Source organism: Anticarsia gemmatalis, chromosome 4, assembly GCF_050436995.1.
Source record: "Anticarsia gemmatalis isolate Benzon Research Colony breed Stoneville strain chromosome 4, ilAntGemm2 primary, whole genome shotgun sequence".
In the NCBI taxonomy this organism is placed as follows: domain Eukaryota; kingdom Metazoa; phylum Arthropoda; class Insecta; order Lepidoptera; family Erebidae; genus Anticarsia; species Anticarsia gemmatalis.
In genome coordinates, this window is record NC_134748.1 from 13919288 (window position 1) to 13945267 (window position 25980).

The following is a 25980-nucleotide window of genomic DNA, read 5'->3' on the forward strand; positions in this document are numbered from 1 at the left end:
AATAGAAAATATATGTACGCTTCTACGCCACGTAGTTCATATTCATTACACTAGATGACACTAACAATTTACTTTCAACTGCGTGCTACTAGATGGCGCTGCATTTTTATTTTATTTTTTGCCAATTTACCTGTCTTTCTAACCTAATAACTTACCGATTCTTATCCAATTATGATTATTATCCAAATTTTTTACTCTTTCCAGAACGGCCAGTCAGCGCTGCACGGCGCGGCCATGTTCGGTCAGCTGTCTTGCGTCCGTCTGTTAGCGCGTCGCTCCCAACTCTCTCTCCGCAACAGCGCGGGGCTCACGCCGCTACAAGCCGCCACGGCCGCCAGGAAACACGACGTTGTCGCCTACTTGAGGCGTCTCGAACAAGAACTACATACGTGATAACACACATCACGTTACAGAGCTCCATACGAATAGTGTTACATGAATACGTATGAATTTAAACTTAAATTATCGACTTTAGTACCCCAAGTGTGAGTGAAATAGGCCTGGTTCAGAAAAGGCGTGATTTGAATATGAATAATCAACTAGGTCAGAAAATTGTTTAGTTTTTATCTTTACATACATGTATTGGTCAGCACCTCTATCGGGAAATTCAAGAAACTTATTTCATTTTAAACTCAAAAACCATGGTAATTTGTATATAAAACCTTTAATTTGGGGTACTAAACTGCATTAGTAATCTGTTTAAATTCGTACGTATCAATTGGATTGTGACTGAGCTCTTAGTTGTCAAGCTTAATATAAAAAAGTGTAGTTTCTATGTTGTTAGTAATGATCACCGTTGTAATCTGTATACCCAATGTCAATTTTATGTCCATATTTATATATGTCAATTTTTAACATAAACATCACATTAATATAATAAATAAAATAGCCTACATACATAACTAATCAATATTCTATCAACATAGAAACTACACAGACTTGGAATAATATCAACTTTACTTGAAAAAGGTTGATAATATTTAAGGTATCGCAATTGTTATAATCTCACTGAACGGATCTAGAGGCAAATCTCGTATTCCTACATATAGTTACTAACTGTTAACTGAATATTTTGTATGATGTACTCGCGCCATACCTAGCTTTACCCACTCGCCTTATGCATTACCTCACGATTGTAATATGTATTGTGTTCTGACAACGGTAGCTGTGTACATACTAAACTATATTATCATCTTTAAGTCTGGAAAAATCCCTATTATCACAAATTCAAGCAATGTTTTTGTAGTTCCATTTTAGTTGACGAATAGAACTGACTATGGAGATAATAAAACTATGTACTAATTTAACGAAAACAACTAAAAATAACAATAACATTTCCAAAAATATATTACTCTACTTTGCACTTATTGCGCCACGCAGTCGTGTATATAGAGAACTAATCTTGTGATTACACAGCTACCGTTCTCAGAATAATTTTAATAAAAATTGATTTTTATATTGTTGGTGCTGTATAGTCAATAAGCAAAATGTAAGAACATGTTTTAATTTTACACTAGTCAACGTTGCGCGGTTGTACAGTTTAAATAAACGACAGTTTCTAATAAAAAAAGTACAGTTGGAAGACTATACTTATAATAACTTTTTCTGAATATAAGTAAAAACAAAAATACTAAGTAGGTATATTAAAAAAAACCGAAAAATTAAAAATTACCTTCCTGATATTGTAACTAGATAGCAAAAAATATTTATCAATACAATACAATATGATAAATTTTATCGACTCATAAACTGTACAACCGCGCATCCATCTTAAACACAAGTAGTATATAACAAAATAAATGTATTTTTCATACAATCACATACACAACTAGACATAGGAGACTGTTGTTATCGTAGCGTTAGCTTTACTTCATATTTATTTGTATATTATATATAAGGTCGGGGAAAAAGTCTTTTCGCGTTATAGTATGTATTAACTTGTAATAAAATGTTTTCTCTACACAAAAAAGCTCGATATTTGGGTACCTCACGAGCTCACTGAAAGAAACCTAATGAACCGTGTACTCATTTGTGATTCTTGAAGCTAAAGAGATTTAATTACAAGTTCATACATACTATATGCGAAAAGACTTTTTCCCCGACCTGTATTAATTAATTATTATGTATCGCATTCGACGCTCAATTATTATCGTGTAACAAGTTATGAGCTATTTTCTCGTTTTTGGAATCTCATTGTATGAAGTTTATTTGTTTAATATAGCTGTTGCATACGGTTCCACCTATTGGTATAAAACGCTTAAAAAATCTTCCTTTAACTCCAAAATAGATAAAATTTTGTGAAAAAATTGAGATTTATGGTAAAGACTTGCTTTTACTAAATTAATAGTTAGTATGATAGTAAGTTTGCATGTGTCATTAAAATGTACTGATTTAAATAAAATATTTAACACAAATACCTATCAATCTAAACCAAAGTTCTATTACTGAGAATGATTACTGTGCGAAACCGTAAACTACAGCTAATTAAAAACATCTATCAAAAAGTTATCATTATTTATTTCTTTAACAAATAAGTACACTAAGTTGTAAAAGGTTTAGGTATAATTTCACCAAAAACGCATATTATAACATAATAAATGATAATTTAATGGTATACTATTAAGTGTAGGCGGCGCCGCGTGAAGCGCCTATACTTGCATTGTTGTGTTACGTTATACGGCGGTACAGTTGTTTTTTTATTAATATAAACGTTTTACTTACAAAATTGAGTTTTTTTAAACCCAGTCTATAAAATCCCTGAATTGACAGTTCGACAACTTAGTAGAGACTAGAGAGCTTTGCAATAATTCTATGTAGTAGTTATATAACTATACAAACAGGCCACCACGGGGCACAGAAGTTTCAAATTCTGTATTCACAAATCACTCTACTAAGTTGTTGAACTATAATGTCGTACTTTTACAAACAACAGACACTAAGTACAAGTAGACCCGAAACACCGATTAGTGGATCACACAAATATTAGTCCCGATACAACCACATCACAGTCATACCAAGTATTTAATAAAAACCTTAAGAATAATTAATTTTTAACAATAAACATGCATAATTGTGCAAATTTCAGGAAATTAAAAGTTTTAATAAGTTATTAAATATTTATTATCAATAACACGCATTAATAATATCACGCCTTGCTCCCACAGGGGACAGGTAGATAAAAAACACTATAATTAATAATGTCACATATTATTACTATAGTAATTGGTCAATCCGACATACCCACAGGTAAATATCCATGCCCAGCAGTGGACTAAAGATAAGGGCCAGTTTCACAACTTCTGGATAACTATCAGTTAACCTATTGGTTAAAGTTAATAATAGTAAACTATGGGTTAATGTGACAGCAAATGTAACAAAAAGTACGTAAAATTCCAATAACTAACTAACCTACTGATAATTTAACCGAGACTTATCCAGAAGTAGCTAGACTGGCCATAAATAAACAAATTGTCAGTAATACCATTATCCACATACATAATACCAATCATCAAATAAAGTTATATTAAAGTTAATACGAGAAACATGTTAAATGCTATCCAGTATAATTTGTACTTTCGTTCAATCATTCCAACTATAACTAAATGAGACATCACACATATCAGCATCAATTTGCAGAAAGAATATATCACTACATAATACATACATATATGGGCAAGAGTGTTGCATGAAATGGTTGTCAAGGAAGAGTACATGCTTGCAATCTGAAATTTGTAACAATATTCATTGTACGCAAATCAGTGTTATTATTATCGTCAATATTGTGACCCATTGTCATATCTTAAAAAATATGTTAAAAATCATACAGACATAATATTACAGTTGTTCCCGAAGGCAGAGAACATGATACATTCACATTTCGCCATTAAAGTTAGCGCGTTTTTATGCTTAACAGTCATTTTTAAAGGCAAGAATTACGGGAATCGATCTCGACATGTGCCATACGCTATACCTAGATAACGTTTACGTCAGTTTAGTTTACGTCAAACCATAACGTAGTTACATATCTTTTTCTTTCTGCAAAATTGATGCTAACAAATCACACGCACATCCTAATAACTACAGTTTAAATAATGAGCTTCCCTTTATCGCACTGGTCCAGCATGTCCTTCGCAGCGATGCTGAGGTGCTGCGCCGAGGGTCTCATGGCTGGCATGGTCTCCGTGCAGCAGTAGAACAGGGCCAGCGGGTGCGCGTACACCTTCTCCGATATGTTTACCGGTACTGCTGGTCTTGTGCCTGAAATAGAAAATGTTTTGTTAATTTAGATCATAGATGTGTTAATAAATAAATAAATAAATAAATAAATAATGTTTCCCGCTCTTTGCACTAGGTTTTGACTTGGTTAACACAGAATTTTGAACCCACAAATTTGTGCCCTGCAGCAGAAACAAGTGTTTTTATAAATTACTGTATGATTTTCTAACTAACATAAATGCAGCAGGTAAGGCTTCAAATTATTTTAATCCTAAAGGCATGACATTAGCACATTATTAAACCTAACTTACTTTACAAAGAAGGTTAGTTGAATGCATCATTTGTTAAGGTTAACCTGGCAAGACCTGGGCAATAGCAGGGAGTTACTTTAGTAAAATATAAAATCTGTTTCAACTCACCATATCTATCATTAAAATATTCATCAATGCTTTGATCGAGATCATCCAAGGACAGCACACTGTCGTCCATGTCCTCGTCTTCATCATCGACCTGCGTGTGCGGCGGCATGAGCGCCATCATCTCCCACAGCGTGAGGCCCAGCGGCCAGATGTCTGTCTTGTGAGAGATCTCGCCGCCGTGAATCACTTCGGGCGCGCTCCATGCTTCTGTACCTGAAATTATAAGGTAAAAGTTTAGAAATACCTATATTAGTTGGCATTGCAACCTACTTATATAATAAGAAAATTTGTGAGCATAGAGTTATGTTTGTTAATCTTGCAAGCAGGAACTAAACAGATTTTGACTAAATTACACAGATAGATAGCTACATATCTGTTTCTATAGGCAAATTGCATAATTTTATGTATGTATTTATGTATTTAAGTATAGTTTGTAGACAGTATTAACACATACTTATGACCTCAGCATTTTTTTATGGTAATGAATTCGCGAATAGAAGCTAGGAAGTATGAAAAATCGTACCTTGATACTATGAAGGTAGGCATAGACCACAGAGATTGTTATCATCTCTTCAAATTTGTTTAATATCAAAAGGCAGTTGCTATAATTATTATTGCTTCAAAAATTTGACTTAAGCATGTGTATTCATGGCAATATAAATCATTTATTCTATAAGTATTTGGGTGTAGTAACTGAATTACTTCATTACAAACTTGCAATATGCATAGTGCATGTAATCCCATACATAGTTATAAAGGAAATGTTCAGTATTGTATAACAATATGAATTCCTAGACTAGGGAAGTTCTTTACAATCTGACATATTGATTACAATTGTTCAGTTCAATTAATTACAAACATTAATCAATATTCATTTGTAATTGTAACTCTCACTTGTTTCAATATTAGAGAGCTGAGATTGAATAATTTACATAATTACATTGGATAATTACTGACCAGTGTTTAATAGTTTGCATTGTTACAAAAGTATGTTAACATTTTTGAACAGCAATGCAGCAGCAACCTTTGTCCCATGTTCTAACAGTGAAGGAAAATATTGATGAAACTCAGAATGCATGAGAGTTTAACACAGTTCTTGAACGAATGTCCTCAATCTACACTTGGCCAGTTTGTTTGACTTGATGTCTCACTCATTGTTAGAAGAAACCCTTGCCCAGCAGTAGAACAAAAAATATTGACTATCTCAGTCACACACTATCAGTGATTCATTTTACAGCATGCAACTTTTATTTAATTCAAATTCTATCAATAAACTTATTATTTAACATCTTACCAAAGTAAACAGCTTTCCCAGCCTTCTGTCTATCGACCACACCATTCTCATCAAGTGGCAGAGTGACTCCAAAGTCACACAGCTTGCAGACAACAAAGTCTCCGTTCACTAGGATGTTGTAGGACTTCATGTCTCCGTGTAAGATCTGTATCTTTGTGTGTAAGTAGTCTAGGGCACTGGATATGTCTGATGCTACCTGGAAATATAAGATTTAAAGATTAGAAAGATGATAAATGTTTTAAGTGTTAAAACTATTTCATATATGATTGAAAATCACATTGGTAATATATGTAGAGTATTAGAAATATTAAAACAGTGTCACACACTTCACCAGCTAGTTGCGTACTCAGTTGTAAAGTCATGTGTACTTTTGAAACTTTTTGCTAAACTTATACACAAAACAAATTATGTTCCTAACTTGTGGTCATTACTATGGTCTTGATGACTATGTTGTATGACTGAAGATACACAGTACTTCCTTGTATTTTACATTTAAAATTATTTAAAATTTACTTGTGAGCACGTTTATATGACTTACCTTCAATATTTGTCGTGGCAAAAATATTTCGCCGTCGTCTTCAATTCTTTTCTCGATCATATCTCCCAAAGAAAGGTCACAAGCTTCCATACCTAAGTATAGGATCTTTGCCTTGCTAAAGGCTCGGAAACCAACGATATTTGGGTGAGACATGCGTTGTAATAAGTCTGCTTCGGCTTTCAAACGGTCCGTATACACCTTGTTAGGTTTTACACGTTTATTCAACATTTTCAACGCCCATGGTGAACGAATCTGCCCCGCACGTGGAGACCTCACTAATTGCATCACATTCACTCCTTAAAATACAAAAACCAACGTGTTACTAATGAATTACATCGTAAAACAACAAACTAAAATTGGTGTGGTGGTATTTTACCTGTTCCATAACCAAGCCGGTTTAAAAATGGAGATGGAGGTATGGTGATTTTGTCGTTTAAACACAAAGCTTTGTTCTTGATCGGAGTTTTAAATTCTGTCATCTTGTTAAATTAACTTATTTTACTTTCACAACGTGGTATCCACACGAAACGTTGTACAACGTTATAACTTCAGTTGCCGTTTATTGTTTTGAAATTTGAACGCCGTCATTATGTTGGCAGCAATGCGTTCATGTCAAACGCATTGCTGCCAACATAATGACGCTGGACGCGGTCAATTAACTATCCTTTTCTACACTCAAGTGACTGAAAGAGATAAAGACATTGTTATGATTTTAATAGCAGATAAGCTAGATAATTTTGTTATGGAACGTCAAAATATGTCGTTCGGAATTTAGTTTCGAGTTGTCTAAATAAATATTAACCGAATATAATACTACTATGCTAATATAATTTGATTTGACTTTGCTAACGTTTAACTAAAAATGCGAGCAAAATAATAAATGGAACTTTTTCTGACTCGAACTTAAAGTTAATTCGTCTGATCTTTCTGATATTACCAACAGCGCCAATGTAATATACCCGGCTGCAAGCTAAATTCTTACATTAACAGCATAACTAAGCTACAAAAGGTAGAATTATTATGCAACTAGGTACATTATATTGAAAAATCACATAAGACCTGAAGTCTCAATATTTTATCAAGGAAAAGTAAACATGGAAGTTTTCTATCGAACTAATGTTAACATTAACTAAACGATCGACCGGCTATTACTCTTGCTACATAACATACAGCATTCTTCTTGTAAAGCGCACCAACCACAAGTGATTCGTTGGCTATCATGTAATAGTTACGTGAAGCAAATACTTATTAAGTAGGTACACTGATTACATTCATCCATCATAATTATTCGTAATGTTCGTAATTATTGAACTTGTACCTACTTACGGCTATGATATAAGTCTAAAATAATTATTTTTGACGGCAAAATCGTTTTCAGTACCTATAAGTATCTTTAGTACTCTATTGTTGATATTTATTTTTATCTACATATGTTGCAGGTATCTATATCACCATAAATTAATTTAGTATTAGGTATTTACATTTCTTTAGAAGGCCTACGTAGCGCTGTGGTTAAGGTGGTCGCCTCGCCATTACCTATACCATCGGGTCGTGGGTTGGATTCCCACACGGGATAAATATTTGTGCTATCCACAAATAGTTCTTTCAGGTCTGGTTGTGCTTTGTGTCCGTTGTTTGTATGTTTGTAAAAGTCCCTGCGACACAAGAGCAATTGTAGCCTATGTTTTTATTGTATTAACACCTACTACTAGAATGTTGTAAGGGCCACAGTTTCATAATAAAAGTGTCGTGCTTAGATCTTGATTGCAGATTACAGACACTTAGCAATTGCTTCTGCTACCTAAAGTAAATGATGCAATTAGACATTTTCACAACAATGCGTACGTTTCCTAATAATTCGGTTATACTTTATACCTTAGGAACAGAGTTATAGTTTCCCCAGGACTATTATTTATAAGCTGGTTACGTAGGTATGGTTGATTATTATACTACAACAACACTAGCGGATAAACGGGCAAGGAAGAGAGGGAAGAAGTATCCAGGTGCCTGCGTATTTAAATAAAATAAAATTGAATATACTACTACTTTTTATTTATTTATTTATTATTTTATACTACTACTTTTAAAAAATCGTTCTTGACAGCGAAGTCTCTTGCAAAAGCGGTAGGCACACTATTGACCAGTTTTGCAGAGTTCACAGTTCGATTCCGTGTCAGGCTAACTGTTTTCCAAAGAAGATTTCGGTTCTATGGATGACATCGGTACTGATACTGAGTATGTAAGTACACTTACTTCCATAGATACTAACACATTATCAAAGTACCTTAAATTCTCGCATAATCCTTCATTAAAACCTATAATTGATACTGCCTGTTCAAATTATGGTGATTAATTACGTGAAACTGATTCGCGAAGGTCTTACTCCGGAAATAGAGGAAGTTAGGGATGTAGTGAATTACTGGAAGAGTTGTTTTTAAGTTTTTAAAGAGAGGAAGGAGTGACGCGGAGTGGGCACGCTCACCCGCAGTTATGTACCGGTCACTGCGCGGCGCGGGCGTGCGGCCGGCGACAAACATGCAGCACACACACAGGTACAATCCTATAAACTAACCCTCAGTTTCTGAGGTACATTTAGCGGTAGTTTATCTATTCACTAGCGTACTTTTTTACTTGAGTTTAAACGCTATTGAATAGATAAACTACTGCTAAATGTAGCTCTGAAACAGGGGGTAAGTCGTCTAGTCCTGTAAGGCCGGTGTCAGATACGCGTCACTAGTCGTTAGGTAGTGCAGTGTTGCGTTATGTGAAAAGCGGCGAGGTAGGTTGTGGATACATGTAAGTACTCTGTTTGTTTTGTGTCAGCTGTTCAGAAATTGAAAAAGAAGAAGGTGGTTTAGGATCGAGGGTAAACTTGATTTCAGTTTTGAGAGTCAAAATCAAATCATTTATTCATTTAGGTCAAATATTGACACTTATGATAGTCGTTACAATTACTGAATCTACCACTAGCTCGGACAGGGTAGATTATGTAGAGCCTTATGAGAAGAGCTAGGAAGAAACTCACGGCCACTATTTTCTTCCGTTGATCTTCTTTTTGGTTCATCTTACAGTTGATATTATGAACATTAACAAGTATATTACTAACAAATTTGAAAATTATGTGATATTCATGATAATAGTCTTTAAATCTAAAGGCAATTCAGTAATTTTAACATCAAAATTAAAGACTTCGTTCATGTCATTGTGTCTCTAATTAACGAGTGTGTACTACAAATTAATTGTCGCACCGTTTTATGGTGCAAGAAATGTCGCAACGACACCTGACCACAGCCCATGAAATTCTAGAAAACTTATAGGAGGTCGAACTTTAACTAAGAAAAAGGCGGTTTAAGGCTAATTTCGCCTTTTACGTTTAAGTGGCATAATAAAGGATGAGATTAGTTTTGTGTAACGAAATTAAGAGGTCAATCTGCAACTGTTACTTCAGTTACTTCACGGTAATAATGACATTTAATTTGATTTGCAGCTAATCTGTAGATTTAACATTGATTGTGAAAATTTAGACAATCATATTTATTAGTTACGAAAATCCGTCCTACAATGCCTTTTAACCGGGGTTCTAAGATACCCCTATGGGAAGAGGGCGTGATCGCAAACTAAGGAGAGCTTGTACTATGATAACCAAATAACTGATAAACATACTGATATACTTCTAAATACATACTTAAGTAGATATACTTATTAACAACGTGCTCACAGATATTTGTCTAAGTGGGATTCGAACCCTACGATTGCGCTACGGTTATTGCGCCGAAGCGACCGCTTTAGCCACTGCGCTAAACGTTCTGTATGATAATTCCCATTTTAATTAATAATTAATTCTTTACGTTTACGTACAAAACTGTCAAAATGTCTGTTCGTGTATTATTCGTGTTAAAGTACCGACAAAGTGCATTGTTGTGAGTAAACAACGGATATACACCTTCCACCGTCGACCCGTGCCAATGTCCACCATGTTGACATTACACGAAGGTTCCTTAATCGTGGAACTGTTTTGTTCTGTTTACTAAACACATCATCCTTCCTATTATTGTTTAGCTTTGGTCTGCAATTTTGTCTGTCTATTTATGTCTAAGGTTATTTTGTTACGAATGTAATCTAATCTACAATCCTGCCTCAACTAAAGCGGTACGGATTTAGCTAAAAAATAATAAATTATATAAGTAATTTTGGTTAAAAACGCGTTTCACTATTAAAAACACTTAATTGTTTTCTTGCATGTCTAAAAAAATGTTTAATTAAAACATATTGAGAAATACAACCAAATCCCCAACCCTCACATCGTGGTGGACACAAGGCATAATCCCTCATTCGTTCGGAAGGAGCGTCTTACCAAGCACTCTCTCTCTCTCTCTTCCATGCTGTGAGTCCCATATGGTAGTGTGGTCAGCCTTCTTGATCTTTCTCCTCCACTTCGCTCTATCCTGAACATCGAGTAAGATCAGGTAATTTCATCACTAATGGGTTAATAAAAAATCTTGCTTTTCTGCGATTTTGTGACAATTTCCCGTCATAAGAAACAAGCTTCTTGCTACTTGCCTGTAACATAGCCTGTTTCACTTCTTCAAAATGGATATATGGATTGCCTAACATTCTACATTTATCATTGTCAAGTTGTTCTAATCAAATCATTCGAACTGGGTGGTTATTCTATAACTATAACAAATTAAGGTTACTACACTAAACTACAGGGTGATGTGGTAGTGCAAGTTTACAATGAGGAATACAAATCGTGGTGTCAACTGAATTGAGCGAGAGGAACGAACCCATTACACGCTCTACTGACAGTTCATAGATAATTGTTAGACTTCAAAACTTCCTTTAACGCTGTTATTTTCATTACTACATTATTATTTTGTTTATAAATACTTTATTTATTATTTTCATCTGTTTTACGGAGACCATTAACCGTCTTATACATAAATGTAGACGTTTTTCTTTTTCACACATATTATTGTAGTTTCAAAAAGTATTAAAAGTGACATACCTAGTGACTTTACGTAAGCTAATCAAAGCTTAGAGGTTATAGATCGTTTATATAAGTAAGACAGTAAGTGTAAAAACAATGTAAATAAATAAAAAGGGGGACACTCTATTTTACAAAAGGATTAGACTTGATATAATAATTTCGAGGGTATCACCCTGGGGTGACAACTGGGAATTTTTTTCCTACTTGTGTTCCCATTTGCCCCCCTGGGGGACAGTGTTAGAGGGGACAACTGGGAATATACCATTTCGAATGTTCTATTTTTTATTAAGCGTGTAATAAATTGCTTCGTATTTGGCAGTAAAACAATGAATTCAATAATACCCGCGTTTGTTATTGAGACATTAGCCTCTTCGTCGCGCGTCAGTAGCTCGCTGCATTCTCCAAAGTTGAACCAGCGTGATGTCATAGTTTGATTGACAGCCAGATTGATAGCAAACAATTACAGTCATCCATTTGTAGTTAACTGCTTGTGGATGTATCAAGCAATAACTATGATTGATTGAGACAAGATTTATTACTTACATACATAATATTGCGCCCGTTATAGCCGAAGGTTTAAAAGGTGCATGAAATACACCATTTTCGTCATTAATAATGTTAGTCCCACGTAATAGGGCGCGAACCTATTGCCATATACCGAGGACGTTAGCAAACTCCAAACTAATGTTGAGAATAATCTAATATCAATTAATCGTAAAAAAAGACAACATCCGCACTAAAAATTGCTGTTGTTCCGTGGGGGATTCAAACTTATGACTTTCCAACGCAATGTGAGCGGTGCGACGACCTAAAGTACTGCGCCACGGGGGCAGTATATAATTAAATTAGAAAATGTCCAATAGCACCATATTATGATAACGCTGCAGAATAGCTCCACTGGAAGGAAACCAGCCCATAATATCGTCAAAATAAACTAATAGACTCAACCGTGAGACCGAAATGGCCGTCAATTTCCGAAGGTGCCTAGAGTCAAAGTAGGTGAAGTTCGCATAATAATATGATATAGGGAGTGTGATCGAATCAGAGGTCTGAATAAGGAGATATTATTATTAACTGTTCTGTAACTTTGACAATAATAAGTGTAGATATTTCACTTAATTTCAAAATGGCATTTTCTTTATCGTTAGATATCATTGCATTGGTGACTCAATACAATAACTTCTGAGTTTAAGGTTTGAATGTTGTCTGACATTAAACCAGTCATTGAATCATCTAATTATTCTGTTCTTGATTGTTCTATTTTACAAATAGGAGCTCATTGTTGAGATAACCTGATAATGTCGAAAGATTGTGACGAAGGTAACAATAACTAAATAAATAGTTTTTTTTTAACTTATTACTCTTCTACTCCGTACCTAAGGGTCTTCTGTCCTGAGAGAATGATATAAGGTTCGCGGTTTGATTCCGTTACACCGGTTACATCTAAATTGTGAGCTTTGTATGGGTACCTTAGAAACTGTAGGTATAGAGAACTCAGGTATGTAATGGTACTACGTTCTCGTTAACGATTATCAAAAGTCAACAATGCCCTAATTTTGTCTTGATATTATTATTAAGAAAACCTACTGCGATTTCATTGCTACCTTAATTTGCCAATGACATAAGACATCCATTGATTTCCATTTTACAAATTAAATCATTAATTAGGTTAGTATTAATTTTATTAACAAAACTGAATCAATGTTTCTAAGTGTGAGACCAGACAAAAGCTGTAAGACTAATCATCATTGTATTATAATTCATCAATATTATAACAATGACACTGGTATTTATAATTTCCTTACATTTCCGTTGCAAGTTACAATATAATATGTGAAGGATGTTTACTATACTTTCAATGTTTGACGGTTTGTATGTAATAACACTCTTTATCTTTTATATTGTACGTTATAACAAATAATAGGAAGGATATTGTACTAAATGTTAAACATTGATATTGTAAAAAAATTTAAACATGTCTCATGTAGTTTTGTTAGACATTATGATTCATTAGAAAAGTTTTAATGTCTAGGTAGTTATATTATAGTCTAACAACTTGGTAGAGAGCTTTGTGTGCAAGGTTCGAGAAAATTCAGAATTTAGAACACTATTGAGCCATAGGCGTCTATTAGCTGAAATATGATAACGTTATTGAAGTTTTCGAATATAAACAGTTTAGTAGATATTATAGTTATTCGTAAAAAGACCTGCATTCGTTTTTGATGAGGTATTGTGAGAAGAAATGCTTTCGTGAATGGTTTTTTTTGACGTAAGCCATGTTATTAATAGGTCCAAGGTCTATATAACCAAAATTACATGGAATTTCGAATTAGGGTAAACCTATGTCTGCTAGTCAAATAAACAATATTAAGTTTTAATAGAGACTAAAAGTGTTGACAACCACATTCCATTAATTATTAAAAAGATATTAGAAAATGTAAATGCTTTCATGTAATGTTATCCATTGAAATGCAAGTTTCAGATGGTACTTTAATCAGATTTCAAAGCAAACCTAAATCTAATTATATCAACGCAAAAACTTTAATGAACAATTACTTATCATCACGGCAGTAATAGAGATTTATTACCAACAGATGTGAGGTGAAATCAATTAACATTCATAGTTAATTAATAGATTCCTTAGGAAGTCCTCATTATGTATTGATTAGGAGTTATTTACAGTACCACATATATACAGGCGATTAACAAACGTTTAGTTATGTTACCGGAGCTTGCACAATCGTGGTCATAAGCTGAATGATAAGCACGCGATTATTGTACATGCGATTGCATTGTGATGTATAGGTACGTTTTTATGTGATTTACTGCTTAAGTATTGTTTTGGGGGGGGGGGGGACCATATTGCGAAGCGATAGATGTGTAGTAGTATTAAAAGATTAATAGGCATACTATACATCGCTCGCAAGTTTTTATCTGAAAGTCTCATGACTTTCAGATAAAAACTTGCATAGCGATTCATTACCATTACAGCAGACGACCGCGTTTGAGTTGTCCAATGATATTACTTTTTTGTATCATATTACATTTGATAAATAGAGCTCTTTTCGAGAATGTTTAATAATACGATACTGCTTATAAAATTAGACATGTTTAATTGGCTAAGACAATTAAGACCTGATAAATACGAAGTAATGAAAACAGGAATTGATCACTTAATACATAGATTATCTTTCAGCAGTCCTGATAATAGAACCGACGTATCTACCGGTATGGCAAAAATATTAGTAGGATTATTATTGGATAACCGTTTGAAGGCTCCTTGACAACAACCTTGACCAACTTTCCACTTCCTAAACGCGCGGATACCCTGTACTAATATGCCACCCATCTAATCACTGACCTCGGTCACGACTTGCTTAACTTTGCTAAACACATCCATGACAGAAATCATAATTTTGTGCAATCAGGATTTAATTGTACTTCAAATTTTGTTTCCGATATTGTTTAGTCATCCCTGTTTTAAAAAACAGCCGCATCGTGGCGCAGTGGTTAAGGTGGTCGCTAAGCCATTACGCGACGTTTCAAGTTTGTGTCAGTTTATCTATACTAATATTATAAAGCTGAAGAGTTTGTTTGTTTGAACGCGCTAATCTCAGGAACTACTGGTCCGATATGAAAAATTCTTTCAGTGTTAGATAGCCCATTTATCGAGGAAGGTTATAGGCTATATATCATCACCCTACTTCTAATAGGCGCAGAGTACCAGTGAAAAATGTTACAAAAACGGGGAAAATTTTGACCCATTCTCTCTTATGTGACGCAAGCGAAGTTGCGCGGGTCAGCTAGTATTTTTATAAAAGTCCCAGCAAGACATTAATAGTTATTATATCACACCGTTTTTTGTAGATATAACCAGAAATACCCAGCATATCTCAAATGCCAGTAATGGTTGTATCACATATGCAAATGTATCATGGGTACATACACCACCTGAATTTAACACATCTGATTGAATTAATAAGTTAAATGGTTTAAAATGAGTAGGTTTTAAAAACAAAAGATTATGACGCTCTATTGCCTGTTTCTGAACCTAAGTGTTAAACAAATAAGTTCCCCGGTTCATTATCGTATAAATACACAATTTTGATTAAGAATTTCCTAAAAGCAGCTTGAAATTTGGTAATTAGATTGATAACTACGATTAACTCGTTGCCTTTCGTGCAATTTAGACACTAATAGCGATGTGCTAATAACTTCATACAGTTCTGTCTGTCCGTTGTATCAATCGCGAACCTTCCAAAAAAATAACTAAGATTTTAGACGTACGAAATTCCATACCCTATTTAGCCTTAGTTAAGGGAGAGTATTAAAAAAGTGGTCCTTGAATTTGAGGTGCTTAACTGTCTCCATGCTAGACCATGAGCCGTTGGGCTGTTTATCCATTAAAGTATAAGAGATAATACTTTCGCGTTTAAAATATTATTTATAAATGGATAAGCAGATTCAACGATTGTTTTCTAAAGTTGTGAAATTTTAATATGTATTTATTCAAAGCCAATCGTTGTGGACAAATGCACTTCTAATTTCAGCCAATTTGATAATTACTAAAACTACCACCGTTCGTCCGTAAGGCGATTAGGACCTAATATAGTATAAACTTAACTGTATTTGGCGCACATAAAATAAAATGAGTGCCTTATAGTTCCTAGGCACGCCATCCTGTACCTTCATTAAATAAGGGCAATAAACAATCATAAAAGGTACTTAAAACAATCAGGGATGTTCACTCCTCATCCATTACGCCAAAAAACGTCTGTTCTTCCTGTCCAGCTTTTTGCTCACACGATTGCAACAACCACATCCTAAAAATTAGAAAATCTTTAATTACGTTCAGTGACGATACAGTGCCACGAATTTCTATAATAGCCGGTGTTGTGTATAAACAGTTTGACATTTAAAATGTAACACCCGCTAGCGGCGTTGACTAAATTTTTACACACGTATAATGTTTGATTAGGGATGCCTAAATCTAGGGATCTGTCCGATCATAAAGTAGAGACATTCAGGTATGCGATCACTACCCGAGTTACTGCAGCCTTTACCAACTCCTTACCCAAAGCCGCAGAGTCCCACAGTCCTGACCCCACCCATATGGAATATACCCGTGTCCCAACAATGCCTTTATTTCCCTTCCATTTTCCCAAGGATGGATGTCGTCAGGCAAGCTGCTAGTTTTAAAAACATCTGCCAAATTCCTTTTACTGCATATTTTTGGGAAGAAACATGTTATGCTATCCCTAAATAAGTCAATCTCCTATCGTAAGGACAAGAAATATAACATTTTTGACCGCTATATTTCAGTTGTCGATTATCGAAAGCAGGAGGAAATCGTCCCTCGGCTTAGTACACAAAAAGTGACAGTGCACTGCTTGCAATAGTACCTTAACTACCTTAGTAATTACAGCAATATGGTAATGTATTGCGCACGCATGACCGCAGTTATTCCACGTAATGTTATTTACATGTTTATTAGTTTTGTGCTATGTACTAGACGATACTTATAGGCTGTTTTAATAGGTAATAGGACCGAGGTTAAGGTTTCGATTCTATAGAAACAGCATACAGAATTTTCAAAGCCAGAAGTGCATTTTTGAAAGGTAGACTTTAATGTTTTCATTAGCAAAATTATTACCGAGTATCTTCACTCATTGTGGTACTTTTCTGTCAATATCTAAGTAAGGGCCTCACAATTTTCTTTGAGCATTTAACCGTTCTTAAATGACCTATTCGTTTTGCTCAAATAAAAATATCATTACGAAACGATTTCATGGGCACGTCCTTATTCAGAAACTTGTACCTATGGCTCCTATTTTGACATCCAGATTATAATGTCCGCACTAGTGGGTGTCCAATTCAAATAATCCCAATCATAACATAGTGAGGGTCAATTAATTGTCGTTCATTGATAATGTAATTATTTGATGTGATTGTATAAGAACTCTCGTTGACTGGTGAATGTTGAGTTTATAAATATTATCATTGTAGTTAGATCACGCTGCCCTTTATGTCGCTTCGAATATTTAAACTCACGCGTATGCCCTTTGGGTAAGGTGATCATATCGCTACCTCAAGGGCTAAAACACAGTAACCTAAGATGGCCTCTAGTCGGCGCCAGAGTCGGTTTGTGGTAGCGAGTTCAAAGAAGAAAGATAAACAATAAAAAATATAGCGGGACGCTGAATTATTTTTCCCCTTGTTAAGAGGGTGTCTCTGGGGGGATCCAGTTCATTAGAGGGTGGAAATCAGAAAAAAGTTTAATGAGATATTAATTCCATGTCGTTTTTGTATGATTTAAAGTTCGTTTTTGTTACTGACTCTGTGTCGTATTTAGAGAGCGTTGGGTAACTAGAGCCTTGTGATGTGATAATCTTATTAACCCTTTAGCTATGGTCAAAGGATTATAAGAAATTACCACAGAAATTATAAGAGCAAGATTGGAACCAACGATAGTTCCATCGGGAATATTATTTAGTAACAATCATTTAATCTATTTTGTAATAAGTAAAGTACCTAAGTTACAATATATACTAATATTGCTTAAACATTAGCTGCCACAAAACATCTATTTTAGTAATGGAAATGTCAGAAATAATAATTTATGAGAGTTGCACACAATACACACGCGTGGTACTGTATCGGACTGCATGGTTGCGCAAACCATTAAATAAGTAACCTGTTGTTTGTTCGTACTTTCTGTGATTGCAATGTACCTACTGAAGAATTAAAAAGTATTGATATCGATTAAACGTGTCTATAAATCAATGCTTATGCTCTGGTGTCCACATATAGACGTTTAAAAAAATGATAACCTTTCCTAAAACGTTACCAAATGGAAAACGAAAATTAATTAATTTTGAAGTCCTTGTAAATACCAATGATTTATGTTTTTGCTCAGAAACCACACTGGACCACTTTCAAACATACTCGAGAGCATTAGTTACATTAGCTCTTCTTCATGACTTTGCAGTTCTATGCATAATTTGCTCTAATATACTGTGATGAGATGACATCCACAGATACTAGTCTATTCTATCGTTATATACTTGAAGCATTTTATCTCCTTCCCATAAGTTCAGCACTGGCGGTGAACGCCAGGGGTCGTCAAAACACTCCTATATTAATATGAACGAACCCATTCGTGGTCAATTCATAACATTTCTGAAATACAATCGATTGGTGTCGGTTTATTATCAAAACACGATGTACTTATATAATAACAGTTGGAAGTGCGGCTGTCGGACCACTGGGTTTTGTTTAAAAACACGCCCATTGTCCAGCGAGCGCTGATCACCCTTTCATGACACATTTCTTCAGTGACACTTGATGGACTAACCCTACATTATGCTGTTGAATTGGTAAGGGATTTAAACCAAAATCTACAGAATAATCTTTTAACCAAGTTATTTTTAAAGTTAGGAACAATTGATAATACGTATTGAAATTATTTCTAGCTATTAGTAAACGTGAAAGTGTCTGAAACGAAAACTAATTAAATAAAAATTACAAAAATGCGTAGTCCGTAATACCAAATTAATAAACAATAGTTTCAGTGAAACGTATTCAAATGTATCGTAACGCAAATTAACCACTAATTGTATGTGTTTCAGGTCACTCGCGATTTCCTTGGCAATCGTGTTAGTTATAACCGGATCGGCTCGATGCTTCACCATCAGTCGGCTGAGCACGGTTGATACAGACCAAGACATGGCTCCAGCAGGGAGTACATTACACGAAGTAAGGTACAACATACAAGCGCAAAACATACAAGCAATAGAAAATGCACCAGACAATGGATCGAACGGTGTGATTGCTTTGAACGCTAACACACAATCAATACCGAACGATATAACATCGACTGCTTTTGTACACGACACTGATACACGGGAAACTATAGAAGATAAGTTAAATGTAACTGATATGAAGACAACAGTCAGTTTGACAGCAACTACAATCAATATACCAGCGGCTACAACTATAGCTGAGGTGGATACAGCAGTAACGGAGGCAAAGACATCTAACGCTGATTTACACACTGAAAAACCTGTAAATGAAAGTAATATTGATGTTACACATGTATCAACGACACAAAAGCCTTATACCACTGAAGAACCTTTAAAATTAACTTCAGAAAAGGAAACCGTAACCTCTCCGAGTAGTACAACTGCGCAAGTAAGAGAGAGTGAAAGTCCAAAGTTGGAAGCAACACAAAATGTAATAATTACGACCGATACAACGACGGCAAGTTTAACAATACCAAGTAAAGAAACACAGGAAGATTTGAAACCTACTTCTTCAGAAATAAATGACACGGTTGTGAGTGATAAAGACAATGATACACGAACATCAGAAACTGTAAGTGAAATACCTGAAGTTGGTTTAAAAGCTAATATCAATGTTGCAATCACAACAACTACAGTGCCTCATACAGATACAACGCCCGTTGAAGAAGTGACGGTTACCACAGAAATTGCTACAACAAATAAGACTTACGCAGAAAAATCAACAGAAATCAGTACTGAAACTACATTCACAACCGAATTTCCAACTACCACAGAAGTAAAAATAAATATAGATAATGAACTCACTCCCAATTCACAATATGATTTCGAAACTACTGAAGTGGAAGCAAATCCGCCTGAAACTATTGTGACCACATTACCACCATGGAAAGTGTACAAAACGATTGATAGAAAACGAACTACAAGCTCTGAAGAAACGACTACATTGGACTCAATGACGAGAGCTGAGACTGGACGTATTATTTTAGAAAAGGTTTTGAATAACACACCGATACCTTCTTTAGAAGAACTTAAAAACGACCTTTTGAACGCTCAAGAGTTCCCAACAACACGACTTGAAACAACAATTGCTACTGAGACTATTGCCAGTAATAGTCCAGGTTTAAATATGACTACACCTACACAAGCGACGGTAGAAACAGTTGAGAATAAAACGCCAAAGATAGAAGCTGTGTTTTCCAAAAGAGCTGGTTATATAGACAATACTGAGACTACAAGTATGCAACCAGAAAAAGTAGTAGCAACTACAAAGTTGAACGACATTCCTAAACATACAGAGAGTTTCGCAACAGTGGATGAAGCAGAAACAGCTGACTTCGAAGCAGCGGATGTGCCTGAGTCAAAGAATGGTACCGGTCGACAGTCGCAAAGCCAATTAGTAAGTTTACTTACACTTAATTGATTAATTATAACAATGTTAGTTGGCGCAATTATAGTGATACTATCATGTATTGTGATATATATTTTTGCACAAAACAATATTGCTGTGCATCTACAAAAGTAAACATACGAATGATTGTATATGTATATGGTAACAAAATAATTATGATTATTATAGACATTGTTTTGTAATAAAATATTATGCATCACTTTCGTCTTTATCAATTAAATGGACCAGCAAACAGGTAAAATTCAACGACAATGGGTAGTCTTTAATTAACATACGTTTTACAATTCCAGGACGAAGATGCGATGAAAGAAGAGCTGTTGATGGAGAAGACACTGAACGAGAACGCATACATCGCGCGTCATCGAGAAACGACACCGGCAGAGGAACAGAAGAACAGCCACACTACACCTAACATAGTAACTGAAGACATGCTTAGCGTTAAACCAATCAACAATGAGAAGAAGAAAAATGGTTTATACGACAACTCAAGTTATAAACCGCTCAAGAAACTAGATGTGCAACCTTCTAAACAGTTTGTGAGAGACCCAGACGATAACAGCTGGCGAAACGAAAGCATCAGCTCTCTAGGTATTGTCTTCAAACCTAAGAATGCTTCCAAATCTTTTACTGAAGTCTTGAAAAACAAAACAACAGAATTAAGTAATCTAGCAGAAAAGATAGATAAGGATAGCATCCCTGATTTAAGAGTGAGGCTCGAGAAAATAGCTGAAGTAAGGAAATCTAAGAAGAAGAGAATTAACAAGTTTGGAGATACTGTGTACAGTGATTATGAAGAAAACTCTGGTGAAAACCTCAATTTATCTAAAGAAGAAACTACTTCACCAATGATTCCAGTCAAAGAGACTGAACAACTTCCTACCACGACACAACCACCGTCACCTCCGTCATCTTCTCCCGCCAAAGAAATTGATCTTAGTATAAAGAACGTTTTCATAGCAAAAGAAAATAAGGAAGAAACAACAACTCCCGTTACCACAAAGAAATCAAAGAATGTGTATAACTTAGGCGAGTACTACGACACTACGGATGAATACGACACTGATTATATTACTCTACCAAAAATTGATTTGAAGAAGTTCACAATGCCATTCAAAACCAGAAACAATATTCATATATCCCGCCGCCCGTCTGGGTTTACCACTCGACCTATGGAAACTCCGGTGACTAAACCTATGGGAGTTACATATCTTCCTGACAGACAACCAACCGTTCAATACTTCCCACCAACTAAGAAAACTAAACCAACAACCACCCAGAAACAAAAAGTGAACGTCAATGATTACGACGCAGATTTCAGGCACAAATTAGATCTGTTTTCTTTCAAAGATGGTCCTAAAGACATCTACGGCGTTTCTTACGTCACAACTCCACCGGTGCAAGCTAAAAAACTTCCGCCACCGAGTAAAACAACTAAACCACAGCCTCTATTTACATCGTTCTACGAAACTGATAATTTGGACAAGAACTTGTACTTGACGAATCAGCCACACGTGACTGAGACGCAGAGCTACGTGACACCCGACGGAAATTACAACAGAGCCTCGTACGTCATCAAACATTACAGGGATTTCATCAACGAAGCGGCAAAGGGCAGCGAGGAAGACAAACAACCGGGCTACTTACCGTTCACGGAGGCGCCAATACAAGGCGTCACTATGAACGACATCGGTAAGTTCAACGCAATGAAAGTGAAGCCCGACGATGACTACGATTACGACACACACTTCCGCAAAGATATACTGAATCGTTTTGTTGATAATTTCAATCAAAACAGCGAGAGATTTAAGGTGGACTTCCCGATTTTGTATAATAACAGTGTAGTGCATAGGAAGGTTGAAGAGAATGGGAAAGTGCTGGCGTCGTCGAGTGCGTTCATGAAACGGTTGTACGAGTCAGGGAACCAGCGGCCGTGCGACCACGGGAACTGCGACAATATGTCTATAGAGCTAGCACCCGCCTATGAGCTGCACTACTACGTCCCTGACCAAGAAGAGAAGGAAGAAGTCGAGCCTCGCTCCAGCCCAGTGCCTTATCGCTTCAGATTATGAAATGGACGTCCATAAATCCACATTAGGTAATGTATTACGTAGTCGGTTCGTGCGTGACACGTGCATAGACGTTTTGACAATAAATCAACATAGAAAGGCTCTGATGGTAGTTTTTCTGGAAAAAATCGTTGGAGCGATATAAAATTGTATAATATTAACGTGTGTAACGCTGTTGTTTTATAGATTTTGATTTACGATTGTTACATGTTGTACTTATTAACATAAATCAATGTACGTCTATACGATTCGATTTGAAGTAAAATAGAATTTCGACGCATAAACTTGCACGCAATTCATCTGTCTCCAGACACAGGTTTTTCGAACCCATTAATTGCATAAAGCGTTCCAATTTGGACTGGTGCCATCACATGGCGACATGGCGAATAAAACAAAACAATAAGTTGGTTTTTAAACTATCTAAAACAGTAAGCGTTTAAATTTGTGTCATTAAGTACATGATAGGTATGGTATCAAAACGGTATAAATCAAATTCTATAAATATTCTTTTGTATAAAAATATTATGTTTTTATTAACGATAAGTGTGTTTGTGTACGTATTCTACCAAAATTGCCAAAGATGTAAAATTAGTAGAGTAAAACAACAATATAATTTGTTTAAATATACTTTTGGTCAAGTATTGTTTAAATCATGCTTCAATTTATCCACTTTTATGCCTTACTAAAAACGTCGATTTGTTTAAATGTTATTTCTCTTTCAATCAACTCCAAAACTGTATATGAGTGAGAGGGACAAAACATCTGAGTTGACACGACGTTTGTTAGTAAGACAGCTTGTAAAGTAATAATATAATTACACGAGAAAAAATCGCTTACTAACATTTTAACGTCATTAAGCTTTTGTGTACATATTTAGATGAATATATATTATATTTACAAGGTTGAGATTTACAGCAGACTGCAAACTGTAACCTTAAAGACTGTTTTAATCATGATCTCTATGAAACTTATAATGCAGCGGTGCATTTGTTTAAAAAAATGTTTATATAAAAGTGTCGTTTGCGGTTTGCAGTTGAAACTTGCAGTTTGCCGTCAATTCGTAACTTGTATGGAGTGCATTAACCTTTTCACCGCCAGAGTAATATTGAAAATCGGTGTTCCCCACGCCAAGCAATAAATTCCTTCGTTTATACCTACAAAATAATAGTCACGGGAAAAGTGTATATCGATAAAACTTCGATTAATTTTACGTGTTCTTATATTATGAGTAAAAATTGCATAAAAGTACCACAAAATTTTATTGAATTTCTCCCATGTGTCAACTTTACACTACTCAGTACTCATTACCCAAAAATAACAATGATATACACGAACAATTTGCATAAAAAAAGTACTTAATTCAAATATTTTATTCAAAAAGTCACAGCACTAATCCCAGTTGTGACGACACCTTTTGACGTTAAGAAACGCCACTGGCGTGGTCAGCGCTGCGATTTCAAATTTTGCCGCCTTATATTAGAGATGTACCAGTGTGGCAAGTCGGAGTGAAGTATAATATATATTTAATTAATTTATATACCATTAAGTTAGGGATAAAAAACTTAGGTAGTAATTAATACTAACTATTACTAAGGATTACTCTACAGTCATAGTCACACGTAAGTACTGGCAAGTAAACTACGTAAACGAGTCATATATAAATATATTACTTGTGTACTAACACAATCATAAATAAATCACCGCTAAGTAAATTTAGGCCTTATGTGTTCATGTTAATGCATAAACTTGCTCAGCGCTGTCATGCGTATTCATTACCGACACGTTTCGTCATGTACCTAACTAGCGACCCGCTCCTGCTTAGCACGGGTATTTAATAACAATATTTCTCCACTATTTCTTGAATGTAATATTATACATAAAACATTCCTTTTTAATCATTCTATCTATTAAAAAAACGCATCAATATCTGTTGCGTAGTTTTAAAGATTTAAGCATACAAATACAGCCTTGGCCAAAAGTATTAGGCACCCTATAAATTACTGCATATTTAAGGATTACAGAGGAATAAAACTAATTGTAATGTTTAAAGTACTTTATTTCTATTAGAACATTATAAAAACGCCAATACTTTGTTGAGTCACCCTTTGATTTTATGACAGCAGCATCTCTGTGGTCATACTACGTACAAGTTTCGTACAATCCTCTGTTGAAAATGCATCCCATTTTTGCACTAACGCGTTTTTTGAAGCAGTTTTTGATGTTTTCGAGTGTTCTGTTATTTTTTCTTCTTAAAATACATCACAAATGCTTAATAGGGCTTAGGTCCAGGGACTGGACAAGCCAATCCAATGGATCAATACAATTATCAGTAAACCAGCGCAATGTGGTGGCTGACTTGTGACACAAAGCAATGCCTTGATGGAATTTCACCATTTAGGTTAGTGTCACAAAAAAAAACACGAAAACGAAGGTACGGGAGCAGTTTCCAGCACATTAATGTACTTTTCACTCTTTATGCGAGTTTTGCAATTGAACATTTGGCCGACTCCATCAGCAGCCATTCAACCCCAAAGCATTACACTATCTGCGCCGTGTTTTATGCGTGGGATTACGCAATCTAGGTGATAATATTCACCTCTGCGTCGCCTCACGAACGCCAGACCTGGTATTTAAAATACCTGTAAATTACAAAAAAAATCACATATTACAAACTCTTATAACATTTAAGATTGCAGACTAGCATTACATTGATCGTTATTATTGTGTTATAGACTGAATTAGTAAAACTAACCTCAAGTTGGAATTCATCACACCACAGCACATTAGACCAATCCTCCTCCGTGAAATGTTGGTGTCTCAGAGCCCACTCGAGTCGTTTTCTTTTGTCGCCTCCTGAAAGCCACGGCTGCTTCCTGGCTTTGCAACCTTTTAAGCCTTCTTTTACCAGCCTCTGTCTTGCAGTTCGAGTGCTTATCGGGTTTCCAATCTCTTCAGTTAAAGCGGCAGCGAGCTTCAAAGAAGTTTTTTTTCTGTATTTTACAGACCCACAGATAAGTTTCCTATTCTGGCGGCTAGTAGGCACTCGTTCTCTGCCTGTTCTTGGTTTATTTGTGTGAATGCTAGTCTCAGCGAATCGTTTAATAGCTGATTGCACTGAACACCACGAACATTTCACCAACTGCGCGATATCTTTCTGATTCTTACCTTGCTCATGGTAAAGGTCGAAATTAACACGATTTTTAAAACTAATTTCGTTTGTTTTTGGCATTTTCAAATAGATTTCTTTT

General features: G+C 35.3%; 3 protein-coding genes across 4 annotated transcripts in view; 2 read left to right on the forward strand and 1 right to left on the reverse strand.

Moving 5' to 3' along the window:
- LOC142972623 (uncharacterized) overlaps positions 1-2706 on the forward strand; it is a 66607-nt gene extending 63901 nt beyond the window's left edge. Inside the window, exon 8 of the mRNA XM_076113894.1 lies at positions 205-2706. Within this exon, the coding sequence (XP_075970009.1) occupies positions 205-393 (189 nt within the window). The 3' untranslated portion in view covers positions 394-2706. The remainder of the gene's footprint in view (positions 1-204) is intronic.
- Positions 2707-3118: 412 nt separating this feature from the next.
- Positions 3119-7097, reverse strand: LOC142972622 (lymphokine-activated killer T-cell-originated protein kinase-like). The gene is made up of 5 exons (XM_076113893.1): positions 6843-7097; positions 6467-6762; positions 5929-6124; positions 4635-4847; positions 3119-4257 (listed from the first exon to the last, which is right to left on the reverse strand). The coding sequence occupies exons 1-5, from the start codon at positions 6943-6945 to the stop codon at positions 4085-4087; spliced, it is 981 nt and encodes a 326-aa protein (XP_075970008.1). The 5' UTR covers positions 6946-7097; the 3' UTR covers positions 3119-4084.
- A 1722-nt stretch (positions 7098-8819) lies between these two features.
- Positions 8820-23382, forward strand: LOC142972621 (uncharacterized). Of its 2 annotated transcripts, none has more exons than XM_076113891.1 (3): positions 8820-9018; positions 19085-20654; positions 20957-23382. In XM_076113891.1, exons 1-3 carry the CDS (start codon positions 8957-8959, stop codon positions 22733-22735), a joined length of 3411 nt encoding a protein of 1136 aa, XP_075970006.1. In that variant the 5' UTR covers positions 8820-8956; the 3' UTR covers positions 22736-23382. The 2 variants fall into 2 exon arrangements, with proteins under 2 accessions (XP_075970006.1, XP_075970007.1); XM_076113892.1 differs by lacking the exon at positions 8820-9018 and adding an exon at positions 9138-9262.
- Positions 23383-25980: the final 2598 nt, after the last annotated feature.

What these genes read in the sequence shown, in the direction of transcription:
- LOC142972622 (XM_076113893.1), bottom strand. Translation starts at nt 6,945, where the DNA reads ATGACAGAATTTAAAACTCCGATCAAGAACAAAGCTTTGTGTTTAAAC. An exon ending in TGCCACGACAAATATTGAAG is followed by an intron (nt 6,125 to 6,466) that starts GTAAGTCATATA and finishes TTATATTTCCAG; the next exon opens with GTAGCATCAGACATATCCAG. An exon ending in TGGGAAAGCTGTTTACTTTG is followed by an intron (nt 4,848 to 5,928) that starts GTAAGATGTTAA and finishes TTATAATTTCAG; the next exon opens with GTACAGAAGCATGGAGCGCG.
- LOC142972621 (XM_076113891.1), top strand. Translation starts at nt 8,957, where the DNA reads ATGTACCGGTCACTGCGCGGCGCGGGCGTGCGGCCGGCGACAAACATG. An exon ending in AACATGCAGCACACACACAG is followed by an intron (nt 9,019 to 19,084) that starts GTACAATCCTAT and finishes TATGTGTTTCAG; the next exon opens with GTCACTCGCGATTTCCTTGG. An exon ending in GACAGTCGCAAAGCCAATTA is followed by an intron (nt 20,655 to 20,956) that starts GTAAGTTTACTT and finishes TTACAATTCCAG; the next exon opens with GACGAAGATGCGATGAAAGA.